This window comes from Pteropus medius, unplaced genomic scaffold (genome assembly GCF_902729225.1).
Source record: "Pteropus medius unplaced genomic scaffold, Ma_sr-lr_union100, whole genome shotgun sequence".
NCBI lineage: Eukaryota > Metazoa > Chordata > Mammalia > Chiroptera > Pteropodidae > Pteropus > Pteropus medius.
In genome coordinates, this window is record NW_024342471.1 from 6663094 (window position 1) to 6687970 (window position 24877).

Sequence of the window (24877 nt, forward strand, 5' to 3'; positions counted from 1 at the left end):
TTTGATTGAGTGACAGACATTGTGAATTAGATTCTGGGTTCTGGATAGCTTTGTGTTATGTCAGTATTTTTGAGCTTTGTTTTGGAATGCAGATAAAATTATTTGGAAATGTATCCTTTTGAATCTTGCTTTTAAGCTGTGTTGGGTGAGGTTTGTCTTTCCTGAGTTTATTTTTATAAAACTATACAGATATATGTTTTCTTATTTCCTTTTCTTTTACTCAGATAGCCTGTATATGTTTTCATTCATTTTTATTTAATGCTAATTATGTTCTTTTTCCTTATAGTTCTTACATTCTTACTCAGGCAATAATTACCTGTGGCCTAATTATTGCATTAGTCTCTTAATTAGTGCTCTAGTTTTCAGACTCTTTCCATCAATGTAGTATTCAGATTGCTGTCAGAGTGATTCTAAAGCACAACTCTGATAATGTCACTGTGTTGCTTTTCAATACCTACGGCAGTGGGATTCACATTTTTTTTTAAATTCACTATTTATATATATGTTTATACATTATATATACATACTACTAGATGTAAGTTAGCAGGTATTAGTTTATAATATGTTCATAGTGAAATACACCCTAAAACATTTTAAAGTATTTTAGTATACTGTATTTTAAAAATAATTAGTTGACATTAGAGTGAAATTATTAATGGAAGGGAATGTATTATATTTCAGCTAGTTCTATCTAATTCTGAGTGCTTTTGGATAACTTTTCAGCCATGTTTTGCTCATTGTCGATTTTTACCTTGTAACATATGAAAGTTTATATACTGGTAAAAGTGTCAGCTTTGCTGTTTTCTTAGTGTCTCTTGTATATGCTTTATCAGAATTAACTCCAAACTGCCTTTTCTTTATGCTGTTTCTAAGCCTGATTAAAACTAGATATTAAAGTCTATTAGTCCACCTAACTAGGCATGAGAAACATGCTAAAACAAATAAGTGAATTTAAGAATATTGAATATGATACAGGATTGATGTAGAAATTACAAAAGGGCAGCAATGTCAATCCATATACTAAATGAGTGAAGCTTTAGTTCTCATTTTTTTTAGATTAAAAATACGTATATTTTTCACTACTGACCCCTTCGATAGATATTCCTGTTGCCTAACCCTAGATTCCCTCCTAATTATTCTGCATGGCTAAGTTTTTATGTGTTTTGTATCAGCTTTTGTGGTGTAACAAACCTTTCTAAAATTTGGTGCCTTAAAACAATAATTGTATGCTTCATTCACAGTTCCCTGGGTTGAATGGGATGTTTTTCTGGTCTGGTTTGGATTGTCTGAGATTATCTGCATTGGACTCTCTCGTGTAACTAACTGGTCAGTTGGAGGGATGGCTGGAGGCTGGGTGTGTTAGGCAGAATTCTAAGATGATCCCTAATAACCCATGCCTTTCTATAACCTCTTTCACTGGCATGGAGTGGAAACTGTGATTTGCTTCTTTACCAATAGGATGTGGCAAAATCGAAGAGATTTTGCAGATGTACTTAAAGTCCCTAGTCAGTTGACTTTAAGTTGACTCAAAAGAGTGATTATCTTGAGTTGGCCTGACTCAGTCAGGCAAGCCCTCTAAAAGAGGACCTGGAGGTCAGATGGAAGAAGTGAGCAGTTCTGCTGACTCCGAAGAAGCAAGCTGCCTTACTGTGAGATGGTCACATGGCAAGAACTGCAGGGATCCTTAGGAGTTGAGTGCAGGCCCCATTTGACAGCCAGCAAGAAAGTGACCTTAATCTTAGAATCACAAGAAATTGTTTTCTGCCAGTAACCACGTGAGCTTGGAAAAGGACATAGCTCCAGAAAAAGAAGAAGTCGATTGACACCTTGATGTGAACCTTCTGAGCCCCTGAGTAGAGGACTCAGCCAAACAGCGCCCAGACTCCTCACCCCTGGAAAGTTTAGATAATAAATGTGTGTTGTTTTAAGCTACTATTTGTAGTAACTTGTTACACAACTCTAGAAAACTATTAACACTGGATAGTGTAGGATGGCCTCACTATAATTTTATCTTTTCCATCTAGAACATCATATAAATAAATCATACATATGTTACCTTTTGAAATTGGCTTTTTCATTCAGCATAGTGCCTTTGAGATCTATCCAAGTTGTGTATCAACACTATTTCTTATTGTTGAATAGTATTACATTTTATGAGCATACCACAGATTATTTATCCATTCTTCCATTGAAGAACATTTGAGTGTTACCAGTTTGGGACTATTACAAATAAAACTACTGTGGAAATTTGCATGAAGGTTTAGTGTGAAAATACTTTCGTTTCTCTAAGGTAAATACCTATGAACGGAATTGCTGGGTCATATGGTATGTGTGTGTATAACTCTGTAAGAAACTATTTTCTAGAATGGTGGTACCATTTTTCATTCCCACTAGTAATATGTGAGTTGTTCTGCATTCTTATAAGTACTTGGTATTTTTCCTTATATCCATTCTAATAGATGCATGATAGATCTCATAACGCCTTTAATTTGTATTTCTCTCATGGCTAATGATGTTGAGTATCTTTTCATGTACCAACATTAAATATCTTTTTTGATGTATCTCGTGTTCAGATCTTTTGTCCATTTTCTAATTGCTTTGTTTTCTTATCATTGAATGTAGTGTTTTAGATACAAATTATTTGTTGGATATGTGATTTGCAAATATTTTCTCCCAGTCTGTGTAGCTTATCTTTTCATTTTCTTCCAGAGTGTCTTTTTAAATTATTTTATTAAATTTATTGGGGTGACATTGGTCAATAGTCTTCTTCAAATTTTAAATTTTATTTTATAGATTCTTTTGTGTTTGTGTGTCCTAAGAACTCTTTGCCTAACTATAGATCATACAATTTTCTCTTATATTTTCTTAAAGTTTTATATTTTACATTTAAGTCTGATTCCTTATTAGTTAGTTTTTGAATTAAGTGTAAGGATTATGTCAAGGTTTATTTTTTTTGTCCAAGGATAGTCAGTTGTTCCGATACCATGTTTTAAAAGATTATCCTTTCTTTATTAAATTGCTTTTACACCTATGTCAAAAATAATTTTGCATATTTTATAAAATGTTCTGCTTTTGGACTCTTCTTTTTACTTTAATCCATTTACTTATGTGTCTTTTCCTCTATGTCAGTACCACACTATATTATATAGCCAGCCATATGATAAGTCATAAAATTAGGTGGTATGATTCCTCCAACTTTATTCTTCTTCAGAATTGTTTTAGCGATTCCAGTTTCTTTGCCTTACCATGTAGGAACATCTTAACTATATCTACAAATTTTTTTTTGCCGAGATTTTAATAGTAAATACATTAGATCAATAGACCAGTTTGGGGAGAATCGACATCTTGATTATGAATCTTCCAGTCTATAGACATGGTATGTCTTTTAATTTATTTAGATTGTCTTTATATTTTTATCAGCATTTTGTAGTTTTTAGCATACAGATTATGCATACATTGTTAGATATAACCTTAGTATTTAATTTTTTGGGAAGCTACTGTAAATGGTATTGTGCTTTTAATTTTGGTTTCTAATTGTTGATTTCTAGCACATAAACAGTATTGATTTTTGTGTGTTCACCTATATTCTGTGAACTTGATAATCTCACTTAGCTAGTTCTTAGGCATTTTTTCTCTAAATTCCTTGGGATTTTTTATGTAGACCCTCATGTCATCTGTGAATAGGGCCAGTTTTATATATTCCTTCTGATCTGTTTGCCTTTTATTTTCTTTTCTCAGCTGATTTCACTAGCTAGGACTTCAGGTGCTATGTTGAATAGGAGTGGTAAATGTAGACATTCTTACCTTCTTCATCTTAGAGGGAAAGCATTCAATCTTTCACCATTAGTATGATGTTAACTATAGATATTTTGTAGATATTCTTTTTTACAAGTTTAAGAAGTTCCCTTCTATTTCTAGTTTGCTAAAAATTTTTATCACGAATATGTAAATTTGTCAAAAACATTTTTCTGCGTTAATGGATATGATCATGTTTTTTTCTTATCGTTGTTTTAATTTATATTTCTTTGATGATCAATAATAATGAATACCTCTTCATGTGTTTATTGGCTGTTTGTATCATCTTCCCATTTGAATTGTCTATTAAAATATTTTGTCCACTACAAAATAATTTGTTTTTATTTTGTAACATTGATAAATGTTCAGAAAAGTTTCTTTTTCTTTTTTTTTTAATTAATTAATTAATTTTTTTAACGCCTACAGCACCTGGTATTCCTAGGTGGTCTCCCATTCAGGTGCTAACCAGGCCCGACCCTGCTTAGCTTCCAAGATCAAACGAGATCAGGCACGTTTAGGGTGGCATGGCTGTAGACCAGAAAAGTTTTAGTAAAGTACAAAGAACTCTTTTCTTGATCATTGTTAATGCCCCATTACACCTTAATACTTTAGTGTGTATTGGGGCATTAACAATGGTTAAGGACATATGTGCTACATGTCCAAAATACATATGCCACATGTTCAGAATACCCATTACACTGAGATGTTTTTACCATCTAATCTTCAGATTCTATTAAAGTTTTGCTAATTTTCCTTTTATGCCTAAAGGATGTAGTTCAGAATTACATGTTGCATGTAGTTGTCATAAGTGTTTGGTCTCTAGGACAGTTTTTATATTTTTCCTTGAATTTTATGATCTCGATTGAAGATTACAGACCAGTTATTTCATTGAAGCCTGTTTAGTATGGGTTTTCTTGGGTTTTCTCATGATTAGATTCAGATTATACATCCTTGTCAGGTACATCAGAGAAGTGATGCTAGGTTGTTCTTCGTGCATCCCATCAGGTGGCTCATTTCAATTTGCCCTGTTACTAATAATGTTCACTTTTATCACTTGGTTAAGTAGCATCTGCCAGGCTTCATTACTGTAAAACTACTCTTTTTGATAACTATTTTGTGGGAAGGGGCTTTGAAGCTGTGTGATTTCATTCCCCTTCTAAATTTTGGTTCTTTAGATCTTTCTGAAATCATGGTTTTCTATTCTATTCAGTGGGTTATAATCTATTATTATTTATTTAGATGTTCAGATTGTTCCTGATTTGGCTTGTGGGAATTTTGTCAATTTAGCTTCTGGTTCCCTTTGACATACTCCATCATTCTTGGAGTGCTATCACTTTCTGGTGAAAGATAATCTAGGCCCACTATGTACTTTCCCTGCCTTAGCCCTTATTATTAGCCATTTCTCCAGTCTTGGTTCTTTCAATGAACAGTGGTATTTAGAAGCCAAGATTTAGGTTCTAGATGTGCTTGTTGCTATTAGGGTGTTGCCAATCCCAGTTTCTCTTAGTGGGAAGAAGCTAAGGAATATTTGGGTGTATTGACATACATATACGTATATGCACTTACATCTATATTTATGTCTAGCTTTATTTAAATATCTTTAAAACCATGAATTTACACCAGTAACACAAATTCTAATGCAATCCCAGAGGGTTCATTCTAGTTTTCTTACTTTCCATAATTGTAACCTCCCTTCTCGAACAATAAGGAACTTGGTTCCTTTAGTTATTTAATCCTCTCACCCTCTTATATAATCTCCTCTCCCATCACTGGTGCTGCCCTTCCCTCATGAAGATGTCTTCTTTAATCCTCTTGGAATCCAACACTGTGCTGTGCTGGTCCCCGATGGATGGTCAACTTTCTCACCTGCTCATGCTCTGATCCCCCACACCAGGCTATCCTCTCATATAAATTATCTTCACTGAGCGTGGTCTTTGGCACCCTTCTCCTCATTCTTTGTTGGGGCATTTTCATCCTTCCTAAGCTTTGATTCTCACACCATACCATCCTTGTGTGTGGATACTTTCCGTGCCCCACTTATGCTGATACCCTACTCTTGGTCACTTGGGCTCCTACTCTCCCCCCAATGGAAGGAAAGATTAGTTTGGAGAAGAAAGTGGCAGTTTTTTTTTTAATTTTTCTTTTTCAGTTGACATACAAAAAGTGGCAGTTCTTCCCTTAAAAAAAAAGCCTGTCTTTTTATTTTTCATTTGTTGTATTTTTTAAAATATACTTTGGATACAAGTCCTTTGTAAAATATATGTATTACAGAAATTGTCTCCCAATCTGTTAGCTGCCTTTTCATTTTTATTAAAGTGTCTTTGATTAGAAGTGTTTAATTTTGAGAAAGTTCCATAGTTAATGTTTTTAAATCTTCTAGAAGCTTTATATTTCCAGCTCCTATGTTTAAGTTTGTGGTTTATCTTAAACTTTTGTGTGTAGTTTGAGATAGTGGTTCAGGTTTCTCTTTTTATATATAGCTAGTTGTTCCAGGTTTATTTGTTAAAATGACTTACTTTTCTCCACTAAATAGCCTTGGTACCTTTGTCAAAAATCAATGACTGTATTTATGTGGATATGTTTTAGGTCATGAAATGAGGTCATATTAGTACAGTGAGTCTTCTAACTTTGTTCTTCCTTTTCTGGATTGTTTTGACTGTTTAAGGTATATTTTCATATAAAATTTAAAATCAGCTTGTCAGTTTTTACCAAAACAATGCCTGTTGGGGGTTTTGATTGGAGTTCTGTTGAATCTGTAGAATAATTTGAGGAGAAATTAACATCTTAACAACATTGATTTTTCTAATCCACGAACATAGCCCATCGCTCTATTTATTTAAGTCTCTTTTAATTTTTCTTGGCAGTGTTTCAAGGTTTCCAGTGAGGTCTTGCCTTAAAATTTTTTTTAAGTATTTAAAAATTTTGATGCTCTTGTAAGTGGAAGTGGTTTTTAAATTTTGTTTTCGAGTTTTTCGCTTCAGCATTTATACAGTTGATTTTTTTAAAAAAATTGCATAATTTCTGACATATTTGCTTTACTATTCTCTTTTCTGTACATATTTTTGTTCTGTACTAGAGTACAGTTGCAGGCGTAATGCCCCTTCTAAAAACAAGGAAATTCTCTTTCATAACCTCTTTGCAATGATCAAAATTAGAGAAATAACATTAACATAGTAGTGCTTGCTGTCTAATCTTTGTACTTTATTCAAATTTTCCTATTTTACTAATGCTAATTATAAAATAAAATAAAATTCTGGCTTAGGATTTATCCAACTCTGGATCATATGGTACATTTGTTTGTCAAGTCTCTTTTATTTCCTTTTATCTGGAAAAGTTACCACAAATTTTGTCTTTTGTGACCTTAATATTTTTTAGCAGTACAAGCCATTTGTTTTTTAGAAAGTTTCCAGTTTGAGTTTGTCAGAAATTTTTTTCATTTTTAAATTCAAGTAGTACATTTTTGACAGTAATACTTGAGAAGTGATGTTGTTCTCATGCATTATATCAGACAAATGATTCCTACTTGTCTGATTTCTGATAGTAGTAACTCAGTCATTTGGTTAACATGGTATCTGTTATGTTTCTCCACTATAAATAATAATTATGAGATATAGTCTTATCAAACTTTCATCCATTAGTTTTAATATCCACTGATAAACGATTCTTTCCTGAAACAGTAGTCAAGTGGTGATTTTTAAAATTCTACCATTCATTTGACATTTGTTAATTGTCATTCTGCAGTAAGGAAAAGCCTTCCATTCTCCCCCATTTATTTATTCATTATAGATCTACAGATTATTACTTTATTATTGAGTTATCCGTTACTATCATTTTTAACTTTAATGCGCAAATTATACAAAGTTAGCCCGCGGGACTCCATTCTAGCTTTTGTGTCTTTCTACCATGTGTCCCTCATTACTGAACATTTTTTTACTTACCTGCTTCTGGCTCAGCAAGATGTCTGGGCCTAACTTGTATTTACTCAACCCCAGCTCTGAAATCAACCATTTTCCCAGGGAGCTCTGGGTCCTTTTAGTTTAGAATAGTGCACATGTACACATCTATATCTGTTTCTGGTTTATCTGTCTTTATATATGTTAGTTCATACTGATACCTTCAATTCCAGTTTCTTACTGCAGGGTTCATTCTAGTTTTACCCTTTACATATTTGTAATTTGCTCCTCAAATAGTTAGAAGCCTGGCTCCCATTATCTACTTTATATCTACTTACTTGCTCAGTTCTAGAATAAACGTTTAATAGTGTCAGAATTGCCAGCCCATTTCATTGTGGAATACAAACCTACCAACCAGCGCTCAGTATTTGTTTGTAATTCATTTAATTCTTTAGCAAATGTACAGTTCAAATATTGTGTTCAAGAGTTACTCAGGTTAGATGAGTAACTGACCCCCTTCTGTCTGGTTATGTTAATCATTTAAAATACGTATTAGCACAAAAATTTTAAAGTATCACTAAGCTTTCTCTTTTCAAAGCTGTGGGAAAACAGGCACTCTCATATATTACTGTTAGGAACACAAATCACTACAACTTTTTCTGAGGGGAATTTAGCACTATTAACAAAATTGCATTTGCATCTACCATTTGATCCAGCATTTCACTTTAGGAATTTACTATGAAGATATATACCTTCAGCAATACAAAAGTACAGATTCACAAGGTTATTCAAGGCAGTAGTGTTTCTGTTTGCACAATATTAAAAGCGATCTAAATTCTGGTACCTAGGGGAGTGATTGCATAAATAAACTTTGGTACATCTGCATCATGGATATGCAGTTGAGGAGAGAATGAGGAAGATTATCTATGAAATGATAGAGCAATTTCCAGGATATATTGTTAAGTGAAAAGCAAAGTGCAAAACACTGTCTATGGCATGCAATTTTTTGGTCTAAGAATGGAAGGGAAAGAAAATAGATGTTTCATACAGTTTTATCATTTGTGTGAAAAGAAACACAAGAAAAATAAACCAGAAACTAGATTGGTTCCCCAATAGGGGATGGGTAGGAATGGAGTGGAAAAGTTGGGAGTGGGGTGGGAAGAGAAGAGTGTCAGTGTCAGTTCTCTGAATTATAACCTTTGATATAGGTATAATTTTTATAATCATGTCATGTTTTACATACTTAAAAATAAACAAAATGACAGAGATGAGGAATGAAAAACAAAATGGATTACAAAATGATAAGCCTAATGCTATTAACAGCTGTACAGTTCCTCTTGATATGGTCATACACATTAGTCATTCTTTCAGAAGGTAGATCTTAGAGCCATTTTTTCTCTTGTTCCCAGCCTAGAATGGACAGTTTATAGGGTGGCTAACTGTCCTAGTTTGCCCAGGACTGGGAAACTTCCCGGGTGCAAGATTTCTATTGCTAAAACCAGGAAAGTCCCAGGCAAACTGGGGCTAGTTGGTTACCCTGTTTGACATGGATTTTTCCTGAGACTGCCCTTCATCCTCATCTTGGGAATTATTTTCATCTTTTCTCCTATGATATATCTATCTTGCTGAGACCTCTTGTGGATCTCAGTGGGGTTATTTTTTTTTTTGGTGGTTGTTATTATTTCTTTGTTTATTTGACACACATTCACCACTTGCTTCCTGAGAACAGGTGCATAAGGAGGTAAATTGTTTCATACCTTATATGTTTTTATTTTAAGTTCTGTATCAAATTATTGGTTTGACTCAATTATACATGTTATTCTATTGCGTTGTCCAGAAATGCTCTTGAGAAGAGTGATGTCGTTCTGATTCCTTTTCAGATGATGTGTTCTTTCACTGGGGAGGTTTTAGGATTTCTTTTTCAATCTAGTATTCTAAAATTTCATGGTGTGATGCTGTGGAATGGGTCTTTTTTCATTCATTGTGCTGGGCATTTTACCTCATTAAACCTGGAACCTCAGGTCTTGTCTTTTTGGGTAAACTTCCTGTATTTCTGTCTTTTTCTGGAACTTCTGGTTGTTGGATGTGGGACTTTCTTGATGCAGCCTGTTTTCTTTTTTTTGAATCACTTCTCTGAGAGATAACCTGTTTGTTGTTGTTGCTAATTTATTTGTTTTTTATTGTATCACATTTTTAATTTCCAGCAGATTGCTCATGTTCTCTGATATTCTTTTATTTTCTAAAAAATAGAATTCTGTACTTGCTTTTGGGCTATCTTTTTTAAAGAATTCTTTTTTAGTCACAGTTCACATACAATATTAGTTTTTTTGTATATAACATAGTGATTAGACATTCCTATAACTTATGAAGTGATCACCCTGATAAATGTAGTACCCATCTGACACTGTACATAGTTATTACAATAATATTAACTATATTCTTTATGCTGTACTTTATTTATATCCTCATGACTATTTTGTAACTTCCAATTCGTACTTCTTAATCCCTTCCCCCCTTTTTACACACCCCCATGTCCCTTCAGTCTGGCAGCCATCAAAATGTTTTCTGCATCTATGAGTTTGTTTCTGTTTGTTTATATTATTGTTTATATTCCACATATAAGTGAAATCATATAACATTTGTCCTTCTCTGTTAGACTTACTCCTTTCAACACAGTACCCTCTGGGTCCATCCATGTGTTGCAGATGACAAGATTTCGTCCTTTTTTATGGCAGAGTAATATTCCATTGCATATATGTACCACCTCTTCTTTATCCATTCATCCATCGATGGACACCCAGGTTGCCTCCATATCTTGACTATTGTAAATAATGCTGCAATGAACATGTGGATTCACATGTCCCTTCGAAGCAGTATTTTGGGTTTTTTCGGATAAATACCCAGGAGTGGAACTCCTGGGTCCTTCTTTGTCTTTTGTTTTATAGCCTTTGTTTTAAAGTCTGTTTTGCCTGCTGTAAGTATTACTACCCTAACTGTTTTCCTCATTTCCATTTTCATGAAATGTCTTTTTCCATTTCTTTACTTTTACTCTTTGTGTGTCTTTCAGTCTGAAGTGAGTCTCTTGTAGGCAGCATATATAAGGTCTTGTTTTTTTATTCACTCAGCCACCCTGTGTCTTTCGATTGGAGCACTTAATCCATTTGCATTTAAAATAATTGTTAGATATGTAATTATTGCCGTTTTTTAAATTTATATTTTTGATGATCATCTTTTTAAAGAAGACCCTTTAACATTTCTTATAATACTAGTTTGGTAGTGATAAATGCCTCCAGCTTTTTCTTGACTGGAAAGCTCTTTATCCTTCGATTCTAAATGATAGCTTTACAGAGTAGGGTAATCTTGGTTGTAGGTCCTTGCTTTTCATCACTTTGAATATTTCCTGCCAATCTCTTCTGGCCTGCCAAGTTTCCAGCTGACAGTCTTATGGGAGTTCCCTTGTAGGTAACTTAACTGCTTTTCACTTGCTGCTTTTAAGAATCTCTCATTGTCTTTAACCTTGGGCATTGTAACTATGATGTGTCTTGGTGTGGGCTTCTTTGGGTTCATCTTGTTTGGGACTCTGATGAGCTTCCTGGGCTTGTATGGCCATTTCTTTTGCCAGGTTAGGGATATTTTCCATCATTATTTCTTCAGATAGGTTTTCAATTCCTTGCTCTCACTTCTCATACTCCTGTGATGTGAATGTTGGTATCCTCGATGTCCCAGAGGCCCTTTAAACGATCCTTTTTTTTTCCCCCCTGTTCTAATTGGGTGTTTTCTGCTACCTTATCTTCCAAGTTGCCAATTCAGTCGTCTGCTTCATCTAATCTGTTGATTCCCTCTAATGTGTTATTTCAGTTATTGTATTCTTCGTTTCTAATTGATTCTTTTTTTCTATCTCCATTTTTATGTTTCCTTTCTCTTTGTTGAAATTCTTACTGAGCTCATTGAGAGTTCTTACAACCAGGGTTTTGAACTCTGCATCTGGTAGATCGCTTGTTTAGATTTTGTTTAGTTCTTTTTCTGGAGCTTTATTCTCTTCTTTCATTTGGGACATATTTCTTTGTCTCCCCATTTTAGCTGCCTCCTGTTTTAGTTTCACTGTATTAGTAGAGCTGCTGTGTCTCCCAGTCTTACTAGAGTGGCCTTATGTAGTGGGTACCCTCTGGGGCCCAGTGGCACAGTCTCCCTGATCACCTGAGCTGGCTGTTCGAGGTGTGTCCCTTCTGTGGGTCATGTGTGCCCTCCTGCTGTAGTTGAGCCTTAGGTGCTGTTTGCGGTCAGTGAAAGGGATTGACCTTCAAGCTTATTGGTTGTGAGGACTGGCCATGACAACAGTGGAGGAACTGTTGTTCAGGGGCTGACCCTATGGAGCACGATTTGCTTTAGCAGGGCTTTGGTGCCTACCCTGTCTGCCCTTTGAGTGTGTCATTTGTGGAGGTGGTTGGGTGGTGCTCTGGTGTGGTATGAAGCTGGCCACCAGGTGTTGGTTCTGGTGTCTCTCGGAAGGGGCTCTGTCGCAGGCCAAGGCCAGCTTGTGTCCTGCCTGGGGCCACTTGGTATTAGCTACAGAGTGATCTGCATATGGTTGCTACTTATGCTGGGCTTGGGGCTGCTTAGCAAGAGATACGGGGCATGCCAAGGCCAGATGATGCTTGTTTGGGGTTTGTGAACCTTTGAGAGATTTTAGGAAAGTCTGTAGCATGAGCCAAGACAGGCTGTTCGTATGGAAAAGCCACTGGAAACAACTTGGGTAGGCCCTCAAGTTGGCTGGGGCAGGGTCTCAGAGAATCACCAGGGTGGGGCCAACAGTGTTAGCCTGGTTGATGGAGAGTTAGTTATGGTGGTCCTTGCATCTGCACACTCGGTGGTGAGGGGTGGGGTCAATAAAAGAACAATGACTTCTGCCAGCACTTCTGTATGGAAGAAAGCTGCCCCTCCAGTTTTCACTCTGAAGCCAGGCAATTCAGTCACTCCCCCCATGTCCAGCTCCAGTGGTGGAGCTCAGAGCAAGTGAGTCTGTCAGTTCTTGCGCGGCCCCTTTAAGAGGAACATCTTGAGCTCCAATAGCCCTGGGTCTCTCTCAGCCACAATCTCTGCTTTTTCTGTATATCCTTAGTTATAGGACTTCTGCTCAGCTAGACTTCAGGTGATTCTCAATAATGATGATTCTGTAGTTTAGTTGTGATTTTGATGTGGTCATGGGAGGAGACGAGCACAGCGTTTACCTACTCTGCCATCTCGACCAGACTCTCCTGGGCTGTCTCTTTGAGATCATTTACTGTGAAATCTTGTTTCTTTTCAGTTCCTCCTTTCATTTATTTTAGTTGCTATCTTTCATCCAAAAGTTGTGCTCATGTATCTCTTGATCCTTGATATGTTATTCATGGTGAGAGAACTGACGGATTCTGCTCTGGTGGGAGTTATTTGTGGTTGTCATAGAGAGTGGGGACCGAGATGCTTTTTTAGAATCCCTACTTATCTGTACCTGAAGGTTTTTTTCTTAGGCTGGTCACTTTTTCCAGGAAGAGAAATCCATCTCTTGTCAGCTAGCTGAGAATGGGCTGGGGTTAGGGTTGTTGGGCTACCACTGTTTGCAGAGCTTTGGGAGCTGAGTTGGGGGAGGAAGCTGGTGGTGTCACCATTTTGAACCTTGTCCTTGACTTATTGCTCCTGTTCAGCTTGTGGCACCTCACTTCCTCCCCAGCTCTTTGAGCTGTGCGTGGTGACATTTATTCTAGAACCGCTGGTTCAGTCCAACCAGAATATAAGTCTATTTTCTCCTGGAGCTGGAGAATTCAGACTACTGCTTGTTTGTGGACAGAGGGGACCTGAAGGTATCTAACTTCTTGTTTATACTTCCAAGTAGTTCTTCTGTTTTCATCCTTATGCCTTGCTTCTGTCTGCAGTGGTTTCTGGTACTTCTTAATTCCTGCCCTCTCAGGGTTTTGGAGTACTTAACTGGCTTGCTTTTTGTGGCTTTTCCCTCTGCAACCTTCAACTTCAGCTCTTAACCCTGCTGAGTCAGTTACTTGTCTTTCTGCAGTCTGTCTTTCAGAATTCTTTTGACATATGTCATCTGCCTTTTCCTCCCCCTTTTTCTTTGTCCATTTATAATTTTGTTATTCCCTTATAGCCATTCTAATGAGGCTTCAGGAGGATGCAAAGAACTGTGTTCATTTTGCCATGTTTAAATGGAATTAGCCTTTGTTCAGAGAATGTGGGAAATACCTTTGACTTTCACACCAGACTCTACCTCTGTAACCCCATCTTCCACCCAGGCTTACGGCCCTTGTTCCCTCCCTGTAGCAACTGCTGTAATTAATTTAATGTGCATCCTTCATATTCATATATATATATATCCATGAAAAATAGGTGGTTTGTTTATATAGATGTATTTTTATTCCTTTTAACTATTTAATAGTGTATCATATCAGTAATACCTCATTTTATTTACCTAGTCTCCTATTATAGACATTTAGGTTTTTCACTGTTTTTCCAGTTGTTTACTATTACAAATACTGCTGTAATAATCATCCTTTTACTTTCGTAGTCTCTTCATGTGCAAAGGCCTGAGAATTTTTCTGGGGACTGTTTCTTTACCTTTTAATGCGTACAGCGGAGGTGATTTGGAGGCTCTCTGGGACTTGATGAAAACATTACATTAAATTTTCTTTACCTTTTATACATATGAAAAAAGTAGAATTATAAAACATGCAAATTTTTTCAAAAATTTTATTGAGAAACATGCCTTTTTTTAATGGTCCATAACCCGTTATTAATAATTCTGAAATCCATAATATCTTGAGAACTGAAATATTTTTTTCCTAACTCATTCAGTTATAAAACCTGACCTCTTTAAACTCATTTGGTGGCAAAGCTCTTACCTAGACTGAAAAGGCTTATTTAAACCTATTTATTTTACATGGTATGTGCACAGATATGTTTTTTCAAAAAATATTAATGTGTTTGATTATGCGCTGCTGGTGGTGTCTATATATTAAAATTGTATGCACTATATTACCATTCTAAAATTCAAGAAATCCTGAATTCTAACACACATCTACACTCAGGGGTTTCAGAGGAGGGGTTGTAGGCCTGTGGTCACCATCGACTAGAGACTTTACAGACATGGGTGGCAAATCACAGACACAAATTTGTTTTATTTATGGTTGATGGAAACTTTTTTGGTCATTAATGGGAAGTCAGACAATTTCCCTTTAAACTGTATTCCAAGAGAGTGTTCATGTAAAAAATAACAGTGTTTTTCTTTTTTTGACAGTTACAATACTAAAAGTGCTTGTGGTAATGCCAATGGATTTTAAATTCAGTAGAATTTGTTTCACATTGCATATTTAAAAAAAAGATAAGGCTTTTTCTCAGGAATACACAGGGATTGCTTTACTAGTTTTAATTCTTTAGGATTCATGTAACAAAATTGAAACATGATTAATGCACCATTTTAGCTTCCACTGTCTAAAGTTGAATTTTAACTTTGGATCTATAAACTTTCCGTGTATATTAATGTTTTTTATTTGGTTTTTACAGATTCTGATTAAATTCATGTTTTCAGAATTGTCAGTTAAATCGAGAAAACCATTTTTTATCTAGTTTTATTGGGGTATAACTCAGACCATATAGTTCTCTCATTTAAGGTATACAATTCAGTGCCTTTTGATATATTCATAAAGTTTTGAAACTATCACCATATGCCAGAACATTTTCATCACCCCCAAAAGAAACCTTGTGTCTTTTAGCAGCCATTTCCTAATCTTTCCTCCCCCTATTCGCTAGCAACGGCTAATCTGCTCACTTCATTATTAGACTTATAAAAAGAGTAAGTCCTCCCGTCTTTTTCTTCTTTAAGAGTACCTCTTGGCTATTTGTGGCCCTTCGTATTTCCATGTAGAATCAAGTTCTACCAAAAAATAAAAATTAAAAAAAAAAAATCCTGTTTTATTGGAATTTCATTGAATCTACAGTCAGTTTGGGAGAATTGACATCTTTACAATGTTGAGTCTTAAGAACATGTTGTGGCTCTCCGTTTATTCAGGTTTTAAACCTTTCTTGATGAAGTTTCTTTTTCTTCATAAGATGACTATATTTCTTTTGTGAAATTTATCCCTGAGTAACTGATGTTCTTTGTTGTTTTAAATTATGTTTTTTAATTGGTGGTGATATTGGTGATGTTAGGATCACTTGAGTTTTTAATATGATCTCGAATCTCACAACCTTGCTGTATTTACTAGGTCTAAATCTCTTGAATCTTCAATGTAGATAATTATGCTATTTGGAAATTATGACACTCCTGTCTCTTCTAATCCCTTGTTTCTTTTTATTATGCATTGGTTAGGACTCTAATATACTGTTGAATGGTCAGTATGTTCTTAGTTTTTAATTTATATTAAACAGTCTTCAGATCAGCTTTCTCTAAGAAACAGTACTAATTTCTTGCTCAGGAAAGGTTTATCAGACCCATAAAGAAAGGAAAGGCATACCTGACATTTGCTTATCTTTTTTTACTTAAGAACCTACCTGATCTTGGGCAGTTTAAACTTCATCAGTTTAAATTTTAGAATTCCAGTTTATTTATATTTGGGGCTTGTTATATTCGTAGGGCCTTTTATTTTTAAAAACATCTGGCTTATGGGGAAATATTTAGGTCTGTTGATTTCTGCTAGTTGCCTTTTATTCCCCATCACTAGCCTCTTTTCTAGTTGGTTTGCCAAACTAATACATTTTACGTCAGTAAGTGGATAAAAAGTATACGGTAGGTATTCTTTGTACAATTTTTACTCTTGCATCTTTTCTGTAAATTTAAAATTATTTAAATAAAAGGGTCTAATGTATTCATAAACATAATGCATGCCCATGATCAATAAAGAATTTCTACAAATATAATAAAAAGAGACAACTCAAAAAACGAGCAAAAGACTTGAACAGAGACTTCACAAAGGAAGATATAAAAAAGTACTTAATGTCTTTTGTCATCAGAAAATTAAAATTAAAACCACAACGAGGTACCACTGCACCCTCTCTAGAATGGCTGAAATAACATTGACAACACCAAATGTTGGTGACTGTGTGGAGCATCTGGAACTCTCATAGAGTGCTGTTAGGAGTGTAAATGGCAGTAATTTTTATAAAGTTAAACATCTATTCTGTACCCAGCGATTCTACTGCTAGATATTATCCACAAGAAATGAAAATATGTCCATAAAAGGTTGTAATAAGAAATAACAAACTACTAATGCATACAACAGTACAGACAAGTGTCATAAACATTATACCGAGTGACAGTAGCCAGATGCAAAAGAATACATGCCGTATGATTCCATTTACATGAAGACTAAGAATGGGCAAAACTAATTTTGGGTGATAGAAAACACCATTGTCTTAGTGGGGTGGAAGGGGCAGTGTAAAGTGAGGGTCGACTAGTAAGGGGGAACAAAGGAACTTTTAGGGATGTTGGGCATGTTCTGTATCTTAGTATACATTTGTCAAAACTCATCAGATAGCATACTTAAGATCTATACATTTCACTTTATGTAAAATATACCTAAATTTTTAAAAATAAGGGAAAGGATGCAAGGGATGTACATTGATCTAAGGGCATTCTCCTACATAAGCAGAATACAATTATCATACTCAGGAAATTTAAAACAACCCTACCACTAATGCAGTTCTCATTCAAATATCCTAATATTGTCTTTCATAGTATTTTTTTATGTTCAAGCTTCAGTGAAGGATCACCTATTACCTACCTGTTATTTTGTTTTTTAATCTTCTTGATGAAAAATGTCCTTGAAAATTTGAAAATCGTGAGTGCTAGGACATATTTTCTGGTGCCTGTAATTTTCAGTAGCCTGTCTCATACTTCAAGAGATAATGTATGGAAGGTTAATGGCATCAAATTTGAGTTTGGATGGAAGATGAAAGATCTTTAAAAAAGCAGAACTAGAATTGCAAATTTTGTTTTCATTTTCATAGAGTTTTGTTCTCCTTTTTGCTTTTTATTAAAAATGTATGGGTTTAGAAACTTTGGGTAGTTTAAATTGCAAATAAGTGGACAGTGTTTCAGTTTGTTTAAGTAATGAGATTTGTAATCACCACTAGGTTTTCCCCTAGACTTTGGGACCTAGAGGAAGGAAATTTGACTTAGCTGTTGGTGAAGTGTTTAGCATCCTAATTTTTCTTCTTAAATGTTATTTTCTTGATAACAAAAAACAATGCATGTTAATTGTAGACAATACCCCAAATCAAGAAGGAATGTAAAGTCTTCACAACTCCACCACCTAGAAGTGGAGATGGCTAACACCCGAGGGAACATTTCTCTTGTCTTTTGTCTGTGCAAACACATTCACACAATTTTTAGTTTTAAGAACATGATGGAATCATACTGTATGAATTTAACTGCCTAATTCACTTGCTGCTCCATGAACATTTCTCTTATTAGCTTATTCTACAGCTCTATTTCAAATGACTATCTATTGGTAGTGTTCCTTGATGGAAACCCTGTAGAGGCATTACTTTGCTTCATTGTGCTTTACTTTGTTGCACTTTACAGATACTGGTTTGTTTTTTTTTTAACAAATTGAAAGTTTATGGCAACCTTGTATCCAGCAAAGCTATTAATGCCATTTTTCCAACAGCATTTGCACACTTTGTTTCTCTGTCACATTTTGGTAATTCTTGAAATATTTCAAACTTTTCTATTATTATATTTGTTAAGGTGATCTTTGATCAGTGATCTTTGGTGTTACTATTGTAATTGTTTTGGAGGGTCACAAGCTGCACACATGTAAAATGGTGAACTTAATCGAGAAATATTGTATGCGTTCTGACTGTTCTGACTGGTTTTTCCCCAATCTCTCTCCCTCTTCTTGGGCCTCTCTGAGAGACAACAATATTGAAATTAGGCCAGTTAACCTTACAATGGCCTCTAAGTGTTCAAGTGAAAGGAAGTTTCATGGCTCTCACTTTAAATCAAAAGCTAGATATGATTAAGTTTAGTGAGGAAGTATATCAAAAGCTGAGACAGGTGAAAAGCTAGGCCCTTTGCGTCTGTTAGCCAAGTTTTGAATGCAGAAGAAAAGTTCTTGAAGGAAATTAAAAGTGCTACTCTACTGCACACAAGAATGATAAGAAAGCAAAACAGCCTTATTGCTGATAAGGATGAAGTTTCAGTGTTCTGAGTAGAATATCAAACCGGCCACAACGTTCCCTTAAGCAAAAAGCCTAATTCAGGAGCAAGGCCCTAACTCTCTTCAATTCTGTTAAGGCTGAGAGAAAGTAAGGAAGCTGCAGAAGAAGTTTGAAGCTAGCAGAGGTTGGTTCATGAGGTTTAAGGAAAGAGGCCATCTCCATAACAGAAAAGTGCAAGGTGAAGCAGCAGTGCTGATGTAGAAGGTGAAGCAAGTTACCCAGAAACCCTCGCTAAGATAATTAAAGAAGGTAGCTACATTAAACAACACATTTTCATTGTAGATGTAACAGCTTCATATTGGAAGAATATGACATTCACAGCTAGAGAGAAGTCGATGCCTGGCTTCAGAGGGCAGGCTGACTCTTATCAGGGGTTAATGTAATGGAAGCCAATGCTGATTTACCATTCTAAAAATCCTAGGGCCTTCAGAATTATGTGTATAAAATCTACTCTGTGCTCTATAAATGGAACAACAAAGCCTGGATGACAGCACATCTTTTTACAACATGGTATACTGAATATTTTAAGCTCACTGTTGAGACCTATTGCTCAGAAAAAAAAAAAATTCCTTTCAAAATATTACTGCTCATTGGCAGTGCACCTGGTCCACCCAAGAGTGCTGATGGAGACTTACAATGAGATTAATATAGTTTTCGTGCCTGCTAACACAACATCCATTCTGCAGCCCATGGATCAAGGAATAATATTGACTTTCAAGTCTTATTAAGAAATACATTTCATAAGGCTATATAGCTGCCAGAGATAGTGATTCCTCTGATGGATCTGGGCAATGTAAATTGAAAACTTTCCAGTGGAAAGGACTCACCGTTCTAGATGCCATTGAGAACATTCGTGATTCATGGGAAGAGGTCAAAATACCTACATTAACAGGAGTTTGAAAGAAGTTGATTCCAGCCCTCATGGATGACTGAGGACTATCAAGACTTCAGTGGTGGAAGTAACTGCAGATGTGGTAGAAACAGCAAAAGAACTAGAATTAGAAGTGAAGCCTGAAGATGTGACTGAATTGCTGCAATCTCTTCATAAAACTTTAGCAGGTGAGGAATTACTTCTTATGGATGAGCAGAGAAAGTAGTTTCTTGAGATGGAATCTGCTCTTGGTGAAGGTGCTCTAAAGATGGTTGAAATGGGCTGTATCTACTGCTAAGATGAAGACCATCCTTAGCCATTAGACTGTTGACGTTCCAGAAAATGTGGATATCACTCTGATGGGACGCACAGGTATTGCAAAGGGCGCCAGGGGCACCCTGTGGAGGGACTTCATTTACATCAATGTAGAACTCAGTCTTCTTGGAAGAAAAAGAAGAGGCTCCAGGTTGACAGATGGTGAGGGTGTATAAATGTTATTTTCTTGATAACAACAACTGTTTATACTATCTAGAGGGTGTTACATGGGGCTTCCATTACAAGAGGGGGTGTAAGTATGCCCACTTTCCCATCGTTGTTATTCAGGAGAATGGTTCTCTTGTTGAAATCCAAAATTTCTTGGATGAAAAATACATCTGCAGGGTTCGGACGAGGTCAGGTGTTGCTCGTTCAATATCTCAAGCCCAGAAAGATGAGTTAATTCTTGAAGGGAATTACTTTGAACTTGTATCAAACTCAGCTGCTTTGATTCAACAAGCCACAACAGTTAAAAACTAGGATATCAGAAATTTTGGGGATGGTATCTATGTTTCTGAAAAAGGAACATGTTCTGCGGGCTGATGAATAAGGTCTAAGTTGTCCAGCTTCAGAAGCGCCAAGATGTTAGATGATTCCTCAGACTTAGTTGTGATATTTTAAAAATGCAGTAAAAGTTTATTGAAAAAATTGTTGAAATGACTGTAAAAGATTTACGATTATTACATAAATTTGGTTGATAAAGCAGTGGCAGGGTTTGAGAGGATTGACTCCAATTTTGAAAGTAGTTCTGCAGTGAGTAAAATGCTACCAAACAGCATCACACACTACAGAGAAGTCATTTGTGACAGGAAGAGTCAAGTGATGCTGCAAAACTTCATTGTTGTCTCATTTTAAGAAATTGCCACAGCCACTCTAGTGTTCAGCAGCCATCAACATCACGGCAAGACCCTCCGCCAGTAAAAAGCTGACAACTAGCTGAAGGTTCAGATGATGGTTAGCATTTTTTTAGCAATAAAATATTTTTATTTAGGGTATGCAGTTTTCTTAGACATAATGCTATTGGATACTTAATATACTACAGCATTTGGGAGACCAAAAACTTCATATGACTTTTTATATGCATTGGGAAACCATAAAATTCGTGTAACCTTTTATTGCTTTATTGTGGTGGTCTGGAACCAAACCTGCAATATCTCTGAGTATGCCTGTATTATAAACACCTTCGTAACTGCCACTCAGATCAAGACATCGAACATGGCCAGCAGCCAGGAGCCCCTTCTTACCCCCCTTGCCAATCACACCCCTTTCTTCTCCCTAAAAGTAACTGTTACCCTGACTTTATGGAAGTTATTTTCTTGCTTCCCTTTGTTTCCCCCAGTGTTTGCATCACCAGCACTATAGTTTAGTTTTGCCTGTTTTTGAACTTTTTACAAAATGGACTCATACAGTATGTGTTTTTATGTTTTTTGTTTAATGTTTTTAAGAATTATCCGTATTGTTTTGAGTAGTTGTAGTTTATTCATTTTTTTTTATTTTATAATGTCCATTTATTGAGTTCACTAACCATATATATTGATTTTACACTTTGATTGTTTGTAGCCCCAGTTACAAATGAAGCTGCCATGAACATCTGGATGTGCTTTTTGATGTGTATGTGCATGCATAGCTCTAGGGAATCCAAACCTAGGATTGACATTGCTGGATCATAGGATGTCTCTATCTTCAGTTGTACCAGATAATGCCAAACTATATTCTCATATGGTTGGATCCATTTTCAGTGTACCTGTTCCACATCCTCACGAGTACTGCTTGGTATATTGTTAAACTTTGATTTTAGCCATTATTAAGGATGTGATGATACCTTGTTGTGGTTTTAATTTGCATTATTTTGTGTCTTCCTTATTGTTAAATACCTTTTCATGTGAGTGTTGGCCATTTGGATATCCTCTTTGGTACAGTACCTAATTCATGTTTTTTGCTTATTTTTCTTCTGTATTCTTTTTTTCTTACTGATTTATGTGGTCTAGATACAAGTTCTTTATTGATTACATGAGTTGCAAATATTGTCTCCAATTCTGTAGGGTGCCTTTTCTTTGCTCCATTAATGGTGTCTTTTTCTGAACAGAGGATCTTAATTTTAATGTAGTTCAATTGATTGATTTTCTCTTTTTTAAGGATTTTTCAAGTTGGTTTTATTTAAACAGATTGTTCTTTTTAAGTCTCATAAATAGAGTTTTGCTTAGTTTACTTTCTCACCGGCAGTGTATGAATCTTTCGATACCATTCTTACTCTCACCAATAGTGTTTGCATATTTTCCCACACTTGCCAGTACTGGAGTTTTGGGATCAGTTTTGCCAGTGTAGCAGGCTACTGTATTTATTATTGAGTACTCTATGTTAGTTTAACCTTGGGGTCAGATTGTAAATTTCTTGCATCATTCCAAGAACATGGCAGTCAGTAAGTATAATTGCAGTACTAAAAATATTCTTTAGCTTTTGATTCTGAGGAGCGTTTATAGTTGATAGAGAAGAGAGATCTGAAAAGCTATTTTCTTTTTTTTATTTACATCATCATGATTTGGGCTTAAAGTATAAAAAAATTGATGAAAACTTAATGTAGTAGATCAAGGACCCATGAAATGGATGAATTAGAATTTCGCGGATTTTTCTTATAAATTTCTGATATATTCATAAGAGGTAGAATCATGATTTTGCTTACCTTTCTTTACATACTTTTATTCAAAAGAGAAGACATCCCCCATTCAACTTATCTCTGCTCCTCCTCCTCTCTTTAAACCCCCAACATTCATTCATCCTCCTTCCTACTTTCAGAGGAAGGTGTGAGGTAGCTCCTACGTTTTCCTTGGAGTTTAATTCTGAGACTACACAGAGCCTATTGGAAAAAGCATTTGTTAGCAGATGAAACTTGGAATGGAGCTCTTCTCTACACTCTACCTTTAGTTTTTTGTTTTATTTAGTTCCGATGTCCGTTATTTTCACTTGTCATCATCTAACTCTTCTTCCTACCTATAGACTTCTCATGGTTAGCAGAATGAAATTTCTTTCCTAATATCCTTCAGAGACTCAAAAATAATCAAAATCTTAATTCCTTGGTACACAGGATCTTATTGTCTACTACCTCACCAGCGAGATCTCTAGCCTCCTCATGTGTCCAGTTTCCCCACATGCCTTCTGAAATCTACAATTTGAGCTTGGACTATTCTTCCACATTTGTTCATCCCATTATCTAGAACTTCCTTCTGTCTCCCCACTGCCGACCCATTTGCCTACTAACTTAACTTCTTTTAAAACTCAGCTTGAACAGTACAGTCCCTTGGAAGCCTTACCTCCCTGATCCTTTCATACTTTTTGTACTCTATGGCCTTTCCTCAGACTTAATGACTTAGATGGCCCCTCTCTCTATAGCTCTCTCACTGTGCTTTGCAGTGTAATAGATTTGATTTTCTCCCATGCCGAGTTGAGTTCCTTGAGGGCAGGACCCTGATTCCCCCTCCTGATATCCCACCCTCCCCCTAAGAACTAGCATGGTGAGGCACCCCTTAAATGTTTAATGAATGAGTGAATACAAAATTATATCTAACTTTCTTCCTATATGTATGCAAAGAACTTGCAGAGAAAGGTCATGTAGAAGAGGAATAGCAATACACGTTTAGGAAGGATGACTGTGCTTGTAGGATTTATAGGGTTTTGCTCACCTGAGTTTTCCTTGCTATCACAGAAGGATGCCCTGCAGTGGTCTCGAAATCCAGCTGCAGTGGAAGGAGAAGAGCCAGAGGACACAGCCGATGTGGAGAGCTGTGGGTCTAATGAAACCAGCACTGTGAGTGGTGAAAATGATGGTAAGTACCCTTAACACGATGGGCAAAGAGCCATAAGCATTCACTAGGGACTAACCTTTATTTCCCTCTCTTCCAGTTTCTCTTGATGAAACATCTTCAAATGCATCCTGTTCTACAGAATCTCAGAGTCGGCCTCTCTCCAGTCCCAGGGACAGCTGTAGAGCTTCCTCACAGGTAGGGAGGAGGTTGGTGACTAGGGGGCAGGGGGCAGGGGCTGTGGGAGGGTGGGGATTGGGTTGGGGAGGGCGAGTCGGAGATAAATGAGGCCAGGCACAAGATAGGACTCTCCTTCCTGCAGTTAACTGAGTGTATTTGAAGAACAGAGAAAATCAATTTGGTCTCCACCTGTTAGTACCATTTAAAAGTGGGCCCGAGGAACAGTGGGTTGTAGATCTGGGCGCAGAGTGATTTGTTTTTTCTCTTTTCTACGACTGGGTAAATTTGTTAGTTCTTATGATAGACATAGGAACAATCAGGGAAAAGTAGAGCACAGTGCATAGTGGGGAGAACACAAGCCTGAGAGTCAGCTGTTTGAATTATGGTTCTTCCACTCACTAGCTCTGGGACCTTGGGCAAATTCCTGTCTGTAAAATGGGGATAATGATAGGTCCTTTTCAATTGGGGTGTAGCTTGGCACATGGGTTTGGACTTGGCTCAGTAACATTAGTCAGTGCTGCTGTCGGCATACCTGCCTGAGCTGGTTGAATATGAACTCTATTTTACAAGATAATGAGTGGAGACATGGTCAAGTGGCCCTGCAAGTGACTCGGGTCCTTTTTGTATTCCTTCTGGGAATATAGGCAAACAAGCAAAAGAAAAAGACCGGGGTAATGCTACCTCGAGTTGTCCTGACTCCTCTGAAGGTAAACGGGGCCCACGTGGAATCTGCATCAGGTATGTGTAAGCTCGTGATTGTGGTGCGGTGCTCCTTCTTCAGGTCCTGGGGACCTGCCTCCCTCCAGCAGCAGTTTCTGGCC

General features: G+C 36.3%; 1 protein-coding gene and 1 pseudogene across 4 annotated transcripts in view; one reads left to right on the forward strand and one right to left on the reverse strand.

Moving 5' to 3' along the window:
• ASXL1 (ASXL transcriptional regulator 1) overlaps positions 1-24877 on the forward strand; it is a 60202-nt gene that overhangs the window by 25454 nt on the left and 9871 nt on the right. For all 4 annotated transcript variants that reach the window (XM_039864054.1, XM_039864053.1, XM_039864055.1 and 1 more), the window contains 3 exons: positions 23780-23900; positions 23977-24074; positions 24701-24794. In XM_039864054.1, coding sequence (XP_039719988.1) covers positions 23780-23900; positions 23977-24074; positions 24701-24794 — 313 coding nt within the window. The remainder of the gene's footprint in view (positions 1-23779; positions 23901-23976; positions 24075-24700; positions 24795-24877) is intronic.
• LOC120604076 (uncharacterized) lies at positions 4213-4331 on the reverse strand (annotated as a pseudogene).